The 18,203-nt window shown below is 43.1% G+C and overlaps 1 protein-coding gene across 1 annotated transcript in view; it reads right to left on the bottom strand.

Moving 5' to 3' along the window:
- The window catches only part of KIF26B (kinesin family member 26B), a 275,000-nt gene that overhangs the window by 93,605 nt on the left and 163,192 nt on the right, over positions 1-18,203 (bottom strand). The window contains exon 5 of the mRNA XM_026041343.1: positions 7,501-7,684. Coding sequence (XP_025897128.1) covers positions 7,501-7,684 — 184 coding nt within the window. The remainder of the gene's footprint in view (positions 1-7,500; positions 7,685-18,203) is intronic.

Below are 18,203 nucleotides of genomic sequence, written 5' to 3'. Positions count from 1 at the left end.
TCTACCCAAACACTTTGTTCTCAGGCTCATCCATCAGTAAGTGTGGAAAGACGTAACGAAGAGCATTTTAACATCGTTTTTGAACCCTCTGAGGCAGGAAAGACTCTACAGAGCAACAGTCTGTTATCCATATGTGCCAACACCATAGTGCCCATATCAGCAATATTTCTGGAGTCGCCTAAGGGCTTCTCAGTATTCTCAGAGTCATGCAGGACCACATGATGCCCAGACGCATCTTTATGCCATACAGCAAACTTGCTCCATTTGGTGGAGCTGGGTGTAAGGGCAGCCAAGTTATTCTGCCTTCAATCTCCCCTTTTCAGAAACGCACCCCCTGCTTGTGCCTGCCTCCCTCCCCAGACCTGCCTGAAGCTGCAACACTCTGGGAAACGGCTGCACTGAAAAGCATCCGGCCCCGCTCCTCTGCCTGGGACCTGTTCCTCACCAGCTGATACCTGGAATCCTCATAAAAGGAGCACCAGCTTGTCATGCCATGCTTTTAACAACTTGCCAGTAGGACCCATTTTCCCTTGGTGGACTCACTAATACATGTGGCTGAGAAGCTATCAATGCATTACTGGCTCAAATGCTGTCCTACTTCTCCTATGTGGGAATTCTGTCCCGCATGGCATAGCGTGGAGGCCACAGGCCAGGTTTTCTCTTAGCAGGCTTGGAGGGTGCATTTTACARAGTTCCCATGAAGAAGCAGTGTCCGACCTTGACAGAGAGAAGGAAATGCAATTACAGCCACGCTCTAAATGGTGGAAACAATGAGCAGGTACAAATTCCATCCAAATGTGCATTTCCATATACTCCACAGGCAACTAAAATGTAATCTAGGCCTCTTCAGCAGTCTGGGAGTGTGCTCATGTAAGCAGGATGGGCTTCAGCTCAGAAAGACAAACTAACTGTGCATCAAAGTATGACTGAGGAATACCAGAGAATAACATTATTTACAGCAATTCTTACAATTTCCTTTAACATCCCCTTCTTTCTTAAGGAAATGTGATGTATTAAGCAGCTTCATGTACTAAAAATCCTCTGAGAAAAGTACATTTATCAGGACTTTAGCCAAAGTGCACGAAGGCCTCAGGAAGATGCAGCCAATAACTTTGCTGAGGAAAATCCCAATTAGGAGCAACTCTACCTAGAAGGGGAGACACCACCTGGATTTCACTGCAAGTGAAAATTGGAAAAGTGGAAAATTGGAAAGTGGGAAATGAATTATTTAACTTACAGAACATTCATGTTGACAACAATGATGAACACATATGTCTCCTTTAAATGCCTCATGGAAGAGTCTTCTTTTTTTTTCTGCATTTCAGCAACCATGGTGACTTCAGAAGAAAACAGCTTTGACCTTAGAAATTCTTTTCTGTGATAAAGGGTTAGATTTGATTTGTCACCCGAGAGTTAACTTTTTCTCCCTATATACCTGCACGATGAGGTTGTAAAGGATCTTCTCTCATTTCTCACTTGAAAAGCTTCAAGACGGATAGCAGAGGAATGCACARTGTATATTTGGCAAATTGTACTTGATTTTTGCTGACCTCAGCACAGGTTTTCATGGACACTTGCTTAACGCACACAGCAATGTTTCCCTCAAATCCTCAGAGCTACAAATCACACAGTCCAAACACAAGCAGTCAAAGGAGGGTTTCCTGCGTCCTGTAGGCCTAATGTAAGCATCAATTTTGTTCATCTCAAACCAACTTTGCAAATCATTTAAATCTAAGAATGTCACTTTACTTTCCACTGATACAAAGTGATACATGATACACTTCCCACTGGCACATATTTTCCACAGATACAAAGACTTCAGGGAGTCAGTCAACACCGCTATTGGAAACATTTTTGGACAAAGACTATTCACATCACAGGCCAACAGAATACTTACTGATAACAGATACTCTGCACTGCTATAGTTTGTATTAAAGCATGTCACAGCTAGTGTTTGCCATTGCTGCCCTGTGTTGTGAAAGGTCCAATAAGCTAGCTTAAGGTGGTAGATAGCTAGAATTACTGCAGTTTGCAAATGCTGGCACATACCTCTCTTCTAAAAGAATCATGAATTTAGTCAGAAACCTGATTTACTTGGACAGTAGTGGTTTGTTCAYGGTTAGGTTTGACACAGATATATATAAACGAAGATATATAGATATAATAAAAGAAGATATATATATATGCAGAAGATATATCTATAAAGAAACAGCCCAAGAGAAGATCAGGGATAGAAAAATCAAGAATGGCAAATAAACAAACAAACAAACAAACAAACAAACAAACAAACAAACAAACTGGCACCAATACTGAGACTGCAGAACATTAAAAGCTGCGGAAGGAATGGGACATAAAGGCCAATCAATACTATACTAGAGCTGGTGCAGTAAGAAGAAAACTGCCTTTGGCTGCTTTTCTCCATCTGCATTCAAGATTCTGTATTTCCTTGTAAAGGAATTGAATTGCATTAACAATATCCGATCTGTTCCTTCGCAATTTCTTTCCCTACCTGGAAATAATTTACAAAGCACTGCATCCAGACCAGCCACTCTGCTAGTTAGTCCTCAGTGTCACCCTACTTCCAAGGATGTGCTACTTTATTTAGCACAGTATGCTAAATAAAATGTGTCTGAAAATCCCCTGCAATTTTGGTGGAGGCAATTTCAGGTCAGACAAAACCTCGCTGACATTTCTAGATTGAGTTTTATGCCCATCAAGGTGATGCAGAGGGTAGGTTTAACGTTAAGTGAATAGTAAATTCTAGACTTAATTCAAGTTGTGCTTGAACCAATCAGTTGTGCTTTAAAGTAAGATTAAACTCTTAGAGCCTGGCAATGAAAAAAGAGATTTCTAATTGAATCTTGTTCAGTGTGTGGCACAGAGAGGGCGGGCAGGCCCTCYCTCAGCTCAGTCGCTGCCGGGGGACCTGCTCCTGCCCCTCTCACTCGCTCGCTGATCGTCAGGAACACCTCCCTGGTGCTGCTTCCCGCCCTGCCCCGCGCGCTTCCAAAGGGCTCCTCCAAAGCATCTGCTCCGTAACCTATTACTCCTCTTCAAAGGTTTTAATAATCTCCTCTTCTGCAACACCTACAGACCCTGACAAGGGGTATCTACTCGGAGATTGCTGATGTGTGGAGGACACTGCCATCAAGATGACCGATAAGGCCTCATTGTTCCCCGGCTTCCTGCCTCTCCCTGGTCCTCTTCCCCGCACGCAGCTCGTGACCGTTCTGCGACAGAAGCAGAGGGTTTGGGCCCACATTTCTGCATCATGTAGCAAAATGGGATCTGGCGCTGCCACAGGACTCCCGGTGCTACAGGAAAACAGAGTATTCASATTCACAGTATTGCACAGTATGGATGGCTTTGCTAATGCTTGGAAGTGAACTCCAGACAAAAACGCAGGGAGGACTGGCTTCTCTCTGGAGAGAGCATTTGGCATAGGGATGATGCTAAATGCACAAACATTGCTATTTTATTTTCAGATCAATAAAAAACAAAACAGTTCATACCACAATATCATATGCAAGTTTAAAGCAATTTCATGCCTGCCCAAACATAACCAATATCTTTTGGTAGCAGAAAAATATTAAATGAAAGAAAGCTTCCAGACCACATCCATTCATTCTAAACCCTGCACCATTTAAACACTACCTATTTATTAAGGCTGGCAGAAAATTTTTCTTTAAAGTTGATTTTCATAGGAAGTGCCATACTCAGCAAAACACCTTTCACAGAAGCAACATTTCAGGCTTTCATCAAAAATCAGTTTKTGTTTTGTTTCTGCTGATGGCAAATGGGAGTGAAAACAGAGGGAAGCAGATTGGGGGGGAAAAAAATCAAGCAAATCTTATTAGAATGTCCTCACACTAGTTAATCTGAGTGGAGACATGGAATAACTCATTATCCCTGCACAGAAAGCCTTTTTTGCTCTCCTTCCTGGCTCATCATCAGAAAGGAGAAAACAGACTGGTAGAGCACGTTCCAGAAAACGATGGGACTTGGAGAAACCGCGTGCACAGTCCTCCCGAGCAGCTACGCTCTGTACACATGTAAATCCAACCAGAGCAATCTGCTGCCCTCCTTTGAAGAGCAGCTCAGAAGAGGAAGATGCCCAGACAGCAGGGAGAGAAGGAAAAGTGTGATGCAAGCTGCCGCAGCTTATGGAGCAGGAGTGCCTTTCTTCCCAAAATAACAGTGGGAATACTGCTCTATCTCGCTGGGGTCAGCTCTTGCAACCAAAAGCAAACCCAAAGCACGTGTGCATATTTACCTCTTACTTCAAGAAGAGCTTTTTGGAAATGAGTCCAACAAAGGATTTGATCCTTTACTAATTTATTTCGGTTTGACACTGCTGTATTTCAGCTAGGGTCAATAATGTATGTAACATGAATGTACAAGGGTGATTACACAGTCCCATCATTTCATTGCTAATATCACCCTCCTCCTCTGTGAAGCTGAACGTTAGTGCTCAGGTAACATTACTTACAAATTCCAGCTTGGTAAAGTATGGCTTGTAAGGTGGGAAAAGGTATGAAGCTGGAAGCCTCAACGTGCACTAATTCTCTTTGCCTCCTTCTTCAGTTGTACCCATACCCACCACAACCGAGCTGCTAGTTGACCTTGGGGTATTTGGTGACAATCAGATCCTCCTACTCTAACTACCAAAACTTACATGCCTAGACAYGACAGCTGATCCATCACCAAGGAAGCCTGTAATTTTAAACAATTCATTGTCATCAATTTTGTAATGAAAAGCAGAATCCCTGAAATTTCCTGTAGAATTAAGGATGCAAACTAGCAACTGTTTGGCAGTTTTTCTTCTAGAAAACATTGAAATTAAGTTTACTCTCCAAGTCTTAACTTTGAAGCTCCTGGCTTCTGATCCTGTGGCTCTGGATGCCCGCTGTTCCCTGGCAGACTGAGAGAGAGCTCCGAGGTGGTGGCTCAGCCAGGAACACGAAGCTCCTGCGCTGGGGCTCCCGGCCCCACAAGCAGAACCGTCGCTGCCGGGAGGCGCCGGGCGGCCGGCGCGGCGGCTGCCGCRGCCATCGCCAGCCTCTCGGCTCGGACAAACCGGACCCACGAGGGAAAACTCTCCTGTCAGAAAATGTCAAGCTAGTTCAAATCCTAAACTAACTAGATATTTATCAGTAAAATGTTATTTCTACCCAAACTACAGAAAATCCTAGTCACTGCCAACAAAGTTTAGCTCTGCCAAGCCCTCTTCCTCCACACTGACCCATATTTTATACATTTAATTTTTATAGAAAGCATATGAAAGGAAATGCTGGGAAGATTAGCACTGCTTTTTGCACAGCTATATCAAAACATATGCCCAAACCAAACAGAACATATGTAAATAACAATACCGAAAATAAATTAAAAACAAGCCAGCAGAAAATTCCATTGCTTCAGCTGAAGTTTTCCCAGTCTGACAGATAAATTACATTTTTATCCTGCAGTTACCCACTTACCATGCCTCACACCTATCTCCAATATATTAAAATGTAAATTATGCTACAGAGGTAAACTGATGGGAACTGTTCAATGAAAGGATATGAGCTTTAAGTCATATTTATAGGGTGATGCCTAGRAGAAACAGAAGAGGAGAGAAATTAAACTGAATTCCAGAAACTGCAGAGAAGTTGTAGAAAACAAAGAATTTTCCCTATTCTGATTATGAATCAATCTAATTCAGTTCTCCTACTTTGTAGAAGCATATGTTAAAATATTTTTAAAAATCTCTTGGCTATCTTAGCTTACTCAGGTAACTACTCGATGGTAAATCTGTAGTAAAAAGCAAGAACTTCTTGGCAATGACGATTAAGATCCAAACGCCTTCTCTTCCACTTCAAGTTACCACCATCACATTACCACTGCGGTGAGCTTGCCAGGATACATGAACGTGACCAGGCAGCACAGGGGATGAATGCAGTACAGGATGAATCTTGTGTTTCTGCTGCCTCCATCCTGTGCTCGAGCTAAAGTGCACGTTGCGAAGCTGGCCTGAGGCTCCCACCAAGTGGGGGGCTGCACCAAGCAGCACAGTCCCACCTCAGCAACACCCAAACCCCACCAAACTCCGCTCACTGCTGCCTCCCCAGCAGGAACCGGGTGGTGTGAGGGGCAGCACATCCTCCAGGCAGCCACAGGGGCTGATCCCAGCCTCACGGCTCCTTTGGCACTGGCAGAACTGCCCTTCAGGCCTCCCCCAGCACATCTCAGGTCTGGATGACTTAGCCCTTTCCCACTGCACAAGTGGGAGGCCTTGACAGAGCTCCCGGTCGTGGCTCCTTGTCCGCTGGGCTGCAAAAGTTCAGTTTTACATACACAGCTGGAAACCCTGGAGACTGCTGTGGCACATGGTGTTGATGGAGAAGCAAATCATGGCTATATTTGGATATATGGCAAAACCTTGACAGATTTGTACTTTTCTTTGTACAGTTCAGTAAGGAAGAGCCCTGTTTGGAGGGAAACCTGTGAGTCTTGGGACATAAACCATCCATGAAAGTAATACTATGGCTCTTTGAAAGAACGGGAAAGGAGCTATTTCCCGAAGCGAGTATCCAAATTCAGTGATGGAAATAAYAAAGGATACCTTGTGCTCAGGACTCCTAGATAATACAGTGCCATTTCTCTCCTAAACACAAGGATTTTCAACAAATTCATTGCCTCATCCTAGTATTCAATGAATATGGAAAAGCAGAGCACATAGATGCTTGCTTGCTTGATTAAAACAAACTACTATGCCTGTGCCTGTGTTCCCAGATGCAATATTCTAGGGTCTCTGTTTATGAGGGAGAAAGGAAGGGCTTAATCCCCATTCAAGCAAACAGCAAAGCAACAACAAACTGTACAGCCACCTTCTCCACTGCCTCAACCACTTGCCCTTATAAGCATGTCCCTAAATAATATTTTGGGTATATACCTAACCAGCATTTTAGTAGGGTTTGCTCATTGMGGGTGGAAGGCAATGATACGACTGAAGGGAAAAGGAGCAACTCTTCATTATCAGCATAGACTTTGGTGAGGTTCTCAGCCAAGTCTTGTCATGACTTTTCTCGAACAAATCCCAGATACATGAGGCAAAAGCAAATTACAGCCAAGTCATCAGTCTGGACAGTGTGAGGATCAGGACCTCAGAGCACACCACAGCAAGCACCYGCTGCACAGCTAAATACAGTCACAGAGTCCAACCTGCTCCATAACCCCTAGAAGAACAGATATTACAAACACCTTGCAGCACCATGGTCCCAAAGCAGGTACTTTTAGTGGATTATGGCTGCAGAATTGGGTCCATCTGTGTTAAAATCCACCACAAATCTTTTAGAATTTCATTTGCATTAAGTAAATTTGTCAAGCTTTTGAATGAATGCTCAGGACAAATTTCCGTAAAGCCAGCTAGGAAAGCAAATGGTCCTCTTTAATTAATGCTTTGCATTGAAAAAATGTGCTCCCAAAGAAAACAAGTGCTTTAGTGATGCTTGCAAGGCCTACCTTGCCCACACCGGGAGTGTCCTTCACTTTGCTGACTGCCCTCAGCAAACACGGTGGTGCAGGGGGCGGGGAGGTCTGAAGGATACTGCTGAAGCTGGTGGAGAAGGGGGCGGATTCGGGAACGGATGACGCAGAAGGCCTGTGCTTCTTCTTTTTGGAAGACAGGTTCAATTTCTGAGCAGCTCTGTCGGAAAAAGGAAAAGAGTGAGCTAAAAAGAAAAACAAATCAACAGTCGAGAATAAAAAAAGTATTAAGCAAGTTCCCATTTAAATCTCATTTTTGTCCTCGCTGACACTAACAATTTATAATTCTAATTCTTTACTCATTATTGCTGGTTTAACTCCACTAACTTCATAAAGTTCCTCCAAATTTAACCACTCTGCATTAATTAGGGTCAGAATCAGGCTTCTGTCACCATATCCTTTATTGAAGCAATTCAGGCTGCAAAAAAAAGCATCAAACTCTGCAATTAAATTAATGAGCTATACAGCAATTTATGTTTTAAAATTAAGTTCAGTCACTGAATAGTGCACAAAGAACTGTTTGTCATGCATACACCTTTGATTAGAAAATGAATGCTTCTGCAATGTTTGGAAGTAAGCAGCTACTGTTATGGTAATTCGTATTAAATGCTCAGGTGAATCTGCTGAGCTGTGAACAACCTTGCTCTGTTTCAGGATTTTATCACCTTTTAAAATAAATGCTAGTCTAAAAACTGAGCAAATGGTGCTCAGTGAAGACTTTGCTGTGTGCCATGAGATGGAGATAATCGCACCAACTATGGCTGCATTAACCATTACAAACTGAAACTAAATTAAGACTTAGTTTTATTAGTGCATTACACTTGGATAAGAATGCTAAAGGACATCAGATAAAACACCAAGCTTTTCTGGAACAGAATTGCTCAGTACTTTTGTTTTGCCTTTTTTTTTTTTTTTGAAAGAGAGAGAGAATTCAACATTTAGCCTTTGTTATTGCTGTTTTGTCCCAGCATATTTGTGCATCCTGAGTTGTCCAGTGATAACGCTGACACCAATCACACTGTCCAAGGGTTTTCCCCTTTGTAAAGCAGGTACTTTAAACAGAGCTGGATCAATGGGGTAAAGCAGCATCTCAAAGGAGAGATGGATAAAACAGTTCAGGAGGTTCCTTTCATGTTRTTGGCTTTGGCAGACAAACTGCAACTTAAGATCAGTTTAAAAGCAGTCTGTGTTGACAGCAGCTCTTCTAACCTCGCTGGAGTATGTCAGGCAAGACCAGCAGTTCTAAATCATCCTCAGTTTTATGAAAATGTAGCTCCACTGCACTGTTACCAATGCATACTATCCAACTCTGAACTTCAAAAAGTGATTAAAATAATTTAACAGAAGGAGTTAGGAAAAAAAAAGACTGAACAAATAAGCTTTTACAAACATACACTCATTTCGGTATGCATGCTTCTTGTGTTTATATCAGATGTCTCAGGGACATGAAGAAGTTACTATTAGGCATGAAGCTGCCATATGTTAGCTGACTCTGGGTACACTATGTGCATTGGCAATGTGTATCCTTTTAGCCTGTGGCAAATGCAAAACAGTTCCAGACAGATCAGTTTTTAATAAGCAAGAAAAATTAAGAGATTTTAATTGACCTCATACAGAATTACAATTACAAGTTTCTGTATCACTTTGTTGTTCTTGTCCTTCCCTTTCCCTCTGGCCTACAAACCTAGGTCTCTGTTTTAAGATGTTCTGCTTATTTTCTTTTGAAGACAGAATCAAAACATGTCAGCCAAAAAAAAAAAAAAATGCAAAAAAGTACTATTTTCTCCTTTTCTTAGCAACATTTCAATGGTTTGAAAGGTTTAATAATTTCAGCCTTCTTGTTGTCAACCACCAATGCTTTGGTAAGGTTATCTTCTCCGAACCAAGGTTTTCAGTAAGCTATAGCTGCACTATAGCATTATTTTAAGCAAAATCTTGCACTGCACATAATTTAAACTACAAACACAGGGCAAACACACTCAGAAATGTTCTGCTGTGTTTACATGGTCAAGCTCTGTAGTCTGCTCTTCAACAGAGACAGCAGTTCCACCCACTTAGCACTTACCTACTGCCTCCTTAAYTCACCTCTGGTGAAAACACCTCTACAAAGTTGAGTGAAAACACCTCTACCTCCTAAGTTGACTGAGCCATGAGCTCTCTGGTCTCTTGTCTTGTCTACAGCTTTCCCAACCTCACGCTGTTCCCATTTCTACGCTGATAATGTAATACAAGCCAGTTCCTGAACCAAGCCCAGAGCTGACATTTTTCTTAAGGAAAAAATACACTGTTGGAAGATGGCTGGCCTTTTCAAATCACTGGAACTATATCCTTGTTTGACAGTTATAACCTTTGAGATAACATTCAAATAGATGAGCCTGAATTTTACTTTATATGTTGGGCCAACAGCTGGTAGAATATATGGTAGGGGAAAAAAAGAGAAAAGAAAAAGAATAAGAACTAAATCTCACAGTTTCATGAGGTTTTCTCTTTTTCCCTAAGGATAGAAAATCAATGGGTGGAAGGCCAGAAAACCATTTACAAACCCCGCCAGACTTGACTGAATTTCAAGGGCGATCAGAAAGGTAGTATCCTTGGATAGTTCCCAGAGCATCTGATCCAGAAGGGCATTTTAAGCAGCTGTGGGCTGCATGATGACACAGACCTGCAGAGTGTGGCTTTCTCTGGGCACATCTGCACGAGTTCACCCTCACTTAGCCCGGGTAGCCAGCACTGCACTGAACTGAACACGGTTGGTCACGCAAGCCAATGCAGTTGGCCACGTAATTTGAGCACAGAAGTTGGAGAAATCTCTCGTTTAACCTTGTGTGGCCATGTAGGGGCCTGGATCGTGGACTCTTGATACAGAGAGGGCCGATATCGAAGGCGCTCCCATGGAGACTCCCTGGAAAGCCCAGCCAGCCACGCAGGGGCTCAGGAGGCCTGCGCGTCGCTCCAGCACCCGCTCAGCCACCATCTCTTTGCCTCTGCTCTTTGTCCAGGAGAAGCTCATTAGCTTTCATTTAAAATCTTCCGTAAAAGGACTGTGATTTCCACTTGAGACTGCGCACAGGGCTGCAGGAACTGCAGYAGCGAAAGGGCAGCCTGGTTTTCACTCGCAGCGCRGTGCGGGCTGAGCGAGGGCCGTGACGGAAGGCGCAGCTCGGAGGGCTCCTCTGCGGCCATTAYGGAGGGYGCRGCTCGGAGKGCTCCTCTGCGGCCGTTATGGAGGGCGCAGCTCGGAGGGCTCCTCTGCGGCCGTTATGGAGGGCGCGGCTCGGAGGGCTCCTCTGCGGCCGTTATGGAGGGCGCGGCTTGGAGGGCTCCTCTGCGGCCGTTATGGCGGAGCACAACGTTGTGTCCGGAGGGCTCCTCTCCACACAGACCCTGTCAGTGCCATGCACACTGCAGCTCTGCTGGGCACCCTCCCTACCCCGAAACCTGGGCCGACCCCAACTTCTGCTCCGTGCCAGGTCATCATCTGCTCCGTGCTGAGCCTCTGTGCGGGCACGCTCCTGCAAAACTCAGGTGCCTTTAATGGGATTTCAGAGAATGCGTGTCCAGATTCAATGCTGTTTGGCCAATACACTTTGGATTCACACCTTCAGTTAATTTGTATTATTTTTCCTGAGAGTCCCTGCGTAAACAAACTGCTCGAGACGTCGTGAAAACTTAAAAGATTTGTGACAGAGGAAACAACTGCAAGATCAAGGTTTGAGAATGCAGGCAGAGTGCTAGGAAGCTGATTAAAGTTCAATCCAAATAAAACAGATGGATGGCTGGCAGGAAAGGGGAAGTGCTTTGAATACTCGGCTGATCTGCAGCTAAGACTGAGTTCTCCAGCTGAAGGGACACGCTTTGGGCTTTCCTTTTACAAGACAAGCACAAGAAGGTAATGCAGGGCAGCCAGCATGTTTTGCACCTCCCACTTATTCACAAACGGTTATGGAATTCATCCTCTTAAAACTCAATGGACAACCTGAAAATTTCAGGAAAACAAAAAAAAACAAAAAAAAAACAAAAAAAAAACAAAACAACAAAAAAAAAACCATCACAGAGGTAACTTCGCTTCAGTGAAGGCCAATTCATGATTGACAGGAACTTCCTGAAAGGGCCTCTGTAGAGGTTACTGGAAAAAGAAAAGCCAGCCAGCCCAGAGGTGATTCTGAGAGGGTGGCAGGCGAATGACACTGTTCAGAAACCTAMGGGGAGAAATGAATGAACAGAAATGAACTAGATAAGCCATTTTTAGCACAGAACAAATTGAGAGCTAGGGTGACCCAGTCATCTCTACCAAGGAAGTTATTCATATTGGCTTACAACCAAGCCACGAGTGAACCATGGAGCTGGTGAAACTCTTTAGGCAGTGGAAAGGCATTATGGAAAAGTGTAGAAATACCTCAGGTAACTGAGGCGAACAATTAAAGCACAAAAACACATGCAAACATAGAAAGAGCTTGACCATTCATGGCTTTAGCTGCTCACAGGAAGCAACTTCAGAAACTCTGAAGAGAACTCGATTAAAAATAAATAAATAAATAAATAAATAAATAAATAAATAAATATTCCAACTTACCATTCCACAACAGCCAGGGAAAACAAACAAGCAACAACAACAAACAGAAACCCTGTTCCTTGCTTCCCTGCAGTGCACAATGGCAACGTATCTCTGGCTTGAACAGAACGGACCGGGACCTCATCTGGGGTAAATCTCTAAGATCATGAACTTCAAGCAGCCCAGCTACACCAGTGCTCAGTCTATGTACCTCATTTCAGTAAGAAAATAGTGACTGCTAATAAAACTCAAGGGCCACCTAAAAGCATGTATTTTTAACACCCACTAGAGAAGCTGTAATCTTCAAAGTATTCTTTTTAATTGATGTAATGTCAAACAAAAGTATACTGGAAGCCTGCCATTAGCTTTCATTATTTCCAATGGAAATGTTTGCAAATACGACTTCAATGGTTTGAGATAGATGTGCTCGTTTAAAACGCGTTGCCACAGGTCCTCATGTAGCTGTAGTTCAGAAAAAGGCAACAGCTCACAGCGAAATCATGAACATGCAGCGAAATCTTGACATGCTTTGTCAAGAGCTCTGACAAAGATGAACTCCTCCTTCTACCATTATTATTTTTGTTACTGTCATTTCTAATTGATGCAGTTGAGAACAAGCACTCTGTGTCAGGTGCAGGAGGAGGAGGGTTCCTCTAAGTCATGAGTCCTGATGGCAACTTGAATTGCTCTGCAGGCTGGTGGCTTCTCCAAGGGGCTAGTATTAAGGGCAAACATAGCCTAGGACAAAATGCTAACCTTTCACACGGSCAAAAATACTCTTGCAAGGGTTTATTCTCACACCTCTACCCACAACAGCTTTCCTCATTCAGATTGTGAGGGAGAAGACGGAGCTACAATTCCATCCCTGCACTGGCTGGCCACATCCATATCTTCCCAGCCAACATTCCATCCCCTTCCCGGCCCACATTCCATCCCCTTCCCAGCCCACATTCCCTGCCGTGCAGCAGGGCTGGGGAGCTACGGAAGAGAATCAGGGCTTTAAATCTCCGTGTTACCAAAGCCAGGGCTCTGGTACTGCTGCCTAGTGAGCCATGTAAGGAATGAAGTACGAATCCTCAGAGGGCTGTTTCCTGGATTTGTAGTTCCAGTAAGATCTGTAGTATTTGTGTTTAATTATTTTACAATGCCTCTAAAATCTGGAGATAATTTGCACTTTCTGCTTATGCTGTAGAAGGTATAATAAACATCTCTCCAATGCCCAGTAAACACTTGCCCCTTATTGTTCTCTTTATTTTTATGCGTGCATTCAATTTCATAGCAACAATAAAGTTATCCCAGGCTGCAATCCTTTACTTGTTGGGTGGTTAATGCAGACCCTTTGGCCGTAGGGCCTTGGTGAAGGGCCCTCCCCTGSAGCTGCCTTCTAACTGCCTAGATATTCATTATTTCTATTATTATTTAATTCTAACATACAGCAAAAACAGGGTTTCAGACTTTATTCAGGATATGTCTTATAGAACCTGAGGCTTGCTGGACACAGGCCATTCTAGTGGAATTAGCACCTCTGGCCTGTTTCTGTATCAAGTTCAAACACAGGTAAATCCACTGACAGCAGAGCTGACCTTGGGCTGCACCGAGATGCCAAGGAAAAATATGACGCTTCACAAGAGGCTCATTGCCCTGCACGAGCACATACTGCAGGGCACAGGACTCATGGTCTGCACTGCTGCTGCTTGAGTGAACTCCCTATTTTGAATAAGGATCTCACAAGATACCAAACAAACCACATTTCATGAGTGTTTGATCCGTAAGTTTCTTTTCACCAGGTCTTACCTGTACTCCAGGAAAATCTTTTCACCCAACGGGAAGCTACCCCCGCAAGCTCAGGTTCAGTGACAGGATTTCCTCCCACCTTCGGCAGCAAGGAGCTCCCTTGCGCGGAGGGGAGTCACTCTCCTCTCCCCCGCTCCACAGTGAGAAATCAAAACGCCACATTTGATATTTCTACAGGAAACTTGACCCTTGTTCTTAAAAAGTACCCATCAAGAAAACTACATCTTGACTGAATAGTTTGATAAATTTAACTGGGAAAAAAGAAAASTTTTTTATTTTTTCTGTTTTTTTCTTTTTTTTTTCTCCTCTTAATATTATTCTTAAATTTCAGGCATTGCTGGTCCAGCTCACCACACCATCTATTAAAATGACCACAGTAACCTTTCCTGATATATTACTGACTGCAGATACACAAAAGCAACCTGCATTTCTAGAGCAAAGATTGATTTGGGTGACCAACAGAAGATGGCAGAAGGATCCAACTCTAGGATCATGTTCAGCACCCACATATAGAAGACAAATCACTAATCTTTTTTCTTTTAGGGGTAGGGCAGAGATATCATTTATAATTGATCTTATTTCCTCTCTGAAAAAAAATATTTTAAAAAAGTAGTCATAGACTGCAGTGCTCAGCATTATTTTATTCTTGGAAAGCTCCGAAGATGAGTTGGATAAGTGTCATTGCATGCTTAAAGCATGCAACAAGCAGAACCATTACGCTGGATAAAATAAAATCAGATGTTTAGTACTAGCTTAATACGGGAAGAAAACTAGCTCTATTTACTGTAACTCAGATGAATTCAGATGTAAGCACAACCCAGCTATGTCCAGGCTGACCTGGCAATGCACCTTCAAGTCACATGGGAATATTTCTGAGCCAGGAGCCTGACCACCACAGACTGCTCTCCTCAGTTTCTCTTGCCTTGCACTGAGGGCAGGGGCAGCAGCAGTTCTCAAGGAAGTCACAAACAAGCTCCATCCTGTTGGAGCTCCTGACACTAAGAAGCATCACCTTGCTCTGCCTAAGATTTATCCCAAGACCCCAGCATTGTCATTAGGTAATAAGGACGGGGACGTGCACTGCTTTATATTTGCACTGTTATTGTGGAAAACATGAAGCACACAGAGAATTATCACTCAAGGGTCAGCTGGAAAATATTTAGGAAGTACCACCAGGGATGACTGGCAAACAGCTTTCTTTGCATCATCGATATCTTTCAGGCCGCCGTGTTTGAAACAACACCAGCATGCATTTGGGAGACTGTTCTGACAAAATGGATGCAACGAAATTCAATGCACTTAAAACCACCTCAGACAGGCAATCGCYTGACATAGTAAAAACTTAACAACTTTTTTTATAATAGCTCCTGAAAGTCTTGCCTTAATTTTATCTAAATTGCCAGTATGAAACAGTGATCATTACTTCTTCCAACGTAATTCAGTTTTTCAAGCTCTGGAAACTATCACCATCTCTGTATATGTTGTGGCCCTAAATTGTGGTTGCGGTTTCAAACAGACTGAACACATGCTAAAATGTAGAGCACAGAGATTCACAGATCCATTCCAAAGACCAATGGCAATTCAAGCTGGATGTCCTGGGCAGAACCCCACCAATCAGTCAGTGTGGTCTCCAGGGGACGTAGGAGGTGCAGGAGGTGCTGACCTTAGAGGAGGGTGCCAAGAGGACAGAGCCAGGCCCTTCCCAGCACCACAGAGCCTGTGGAGCAAGGAGGGGGCCACAAAGGCCAGAATTTGGAATGAGAGCGACCCAGATGAGGCAGAAGGAAATGAAGGGCAGGGCAGCCCCAACAGGCTGCCAGGGACCTCCTTGGAGGTTTCCAAGACCCAACCCAGAGCTGACCCTGTGTCAAGCAGGGGGACAAAGAGGTCCTTCCCAGACAGTGTGGGATGTCCCAGGATGCCATGAAATAAATGTTATTGTAATTCTGAGAACAACAATATTCTTTTTCTTAAAGATATCTTTTCTCAGAAATGCATCAACAAAATAGCTTAGGATCACTCTGAGCTTTTCTGTTGGTCCAAAATGAAGTATCTCATTTTCAGAACATTAACTTGTAAGCAACTAAAGTGAAGTAAACTTCAAACAACAGTTTCAAATAGAATAAATGAGAACTACTACTTTTTATAAGTGTTTAACCAAAACACTTTTAAAGAATTCCTTGTTCTTGTTTCCTTCCCAGTAAGAAATTACCTAAATCAGCAAAAGGTGATGAAGTGCTCTAATTGACCAGTATCTYCATTTCTTGATAGAGAAAAAAAAAATGGGCTAAGATTTCATGCAAGCAACGACAGAACTTTGTTACAAGATCTTCTTTCTCTGTCTATGAAGGTTGAGGAAGCAATTTTACAAGGCTCAGCATGTCCTCATTTCTAACCAACTGCAGGGAGGTTTTCTGTGCCCAGCCTTCAGCAGGAATGCTCAGCATCCTGCTAGCTCAGACCCTGCATCCTCAGGGAGCTGACCTCACCTTTTAGCCCGCTTTAATCATGCTGCAGATCGAATTAGAGAGAAAAATTGTAAAACTGGAAATTGCTATTGGCAGTTATTGCTATTACATAAACAAACCTTTTGTTCTTGTTTTTCTATTTCCATGCACATAAAATGAAAACCAACATGAAATTAAATACATCACACTAAGTTGTTGCTGGAAAGACGTGAACCATAGAGAGGTGTGACATGGACACCAACAGGCAGAATTTGCAGGAGAGGTAAAGCCTTCAATCTGCAGCTTTTTGCTTATTTCCTGTACAAATTTTCAGTGAAGACTAATTAATTTTCAGATTTTAGGGCACTTCTCAGAGGTGTGTATTGATAAATTATAAAAGGTATTTGACAAATATTTTTGCTTCATAAGTTATTTTTAAATATCTCTTAAAAATGAAATGTTAGTTATAATGATTCATAATTTTAGGTCAAAAGAGTTCCTTTAAATGCATCCTGTCATATGCAAAAAAGACCCAGAAATGTTTTTGCTGTTTGATCTGACTTGAAACTTACAGCTACTCATTAATTGATAATATCCATATTCACACTTCTGATCCACCTAAATAAAGTGTTTTCCATATTGATAAAAAACAGCTAAAATCGATGGGGAGGTGAGGGAGTGGGAGGAACCAGAGGAATTAGGAAGGGGCAGGGCTGCTCTTTTGGATCTTCAAAGTCACTGATCCTACTGGGTCCTTTTATAGGCGTAACAAATCCAAGCAGCAATGATAGCCAAAAATATCTTTTCCCTGTTAAGGTGAATAGAAAACTAATCATATTTCCCTCCTTTTAGGCACAGACTTTGCTACAGCTCTACATTTTTGTCATCAGCAGACTGAAATATTGYGGTTTGCTCTCCAAAGAGCTAGGCATGAACATACAAGCTCATTTCAAAGCTAGACAGATTCAGCCATAACTCTGATTATTTCCTCTTGCCATTCTATTGCCTTTCTCTGCCTCTATGAATAAATGCTCTCTTCCTTCTCTTTCATAAGGTAAATCACATTCACCAAAGCTCCTGTAAAGCTGGGTCTCTCTGYCACCAGGTCTTGTTCTTCTTCCCTCTTCCCAGACCCATAGGTTCCTGACCCATAGCACCTACTTTTTGGTGCAATCCTATTAAAAGGTGCATCTCCCGTGCTGCTGCATCTTGGCACAAAACACATCCTTCTACAGATCACAGAATCACAGAATATTCTAGGTTGGAAGGGACCTCTAGAGATCATCTATTCCAACCTTCCTGCTCAAGCAGGCACACCTAGAGCATGTGGCACAGGGCGGCATCCAGGCGGGTTTTGAAGACCTCCAGAGAAGGRGACTCCACAACCCCCCTGGGYAGCCTGTTCCACTGATCTACCTATCATCTAAAGATGTTGCATCTCACCCTAGAAACTCCAAGAGAAGGCTCGGAAAACCAAAACCAAGACCGCTTTGGCAAGAGAGCCCTTACCAGCATCCCTCACTGATACCGCAGACCAGGATGCTGTCTTKTCTTCTTTCTGAAGGTTGGTCTTTTGGTGAGAACGTCTGCAAAATAAGTTCACCTGCCTCCCTCACCATAGATATCCCATAGACACAAAATCAGTGTCACGTTAGGCATCTTACTGACTGTCTTCAGTAATTCTGAATTTCTAGTAATTCCTTCTTTGGGCACCTATCTCAGAAAATYCTAGTAAGACCAAAGAGAATAGTTGCCAAAGTATGCCTATACATTTCTATAATACACTGTATACTGGTCTGTCACTTGCTGTAAAGGCAAAGCTTTCAAGCACTGTAAGGGCAGCCTGCAGCCAGACCCAATCCTCTCCCTTCCCTGTATGACAATAA

The sequence above is a fragment of the Nothoprocta perdicaria genome, unplaced genomic scaffold (genome assembly GCF_003342845.1).
Source record: "Nothoprocta perdicaria isolate Ctin4 unplaced genomic scaffold, notPer1 scaffold_282, whole genome shotgun sequence".
NCBI lineage: Eukaryota > Metazoa > Chordata > Aves > Tinamiformes > Tinamidae > Nothoprocta > Nothoprocta perdicaria.
The sequence above is the reverse complement of the archived record's forward strand: the minus strand, read 5'-3'. Positions and strand labels throughout refer to the sequence as shown.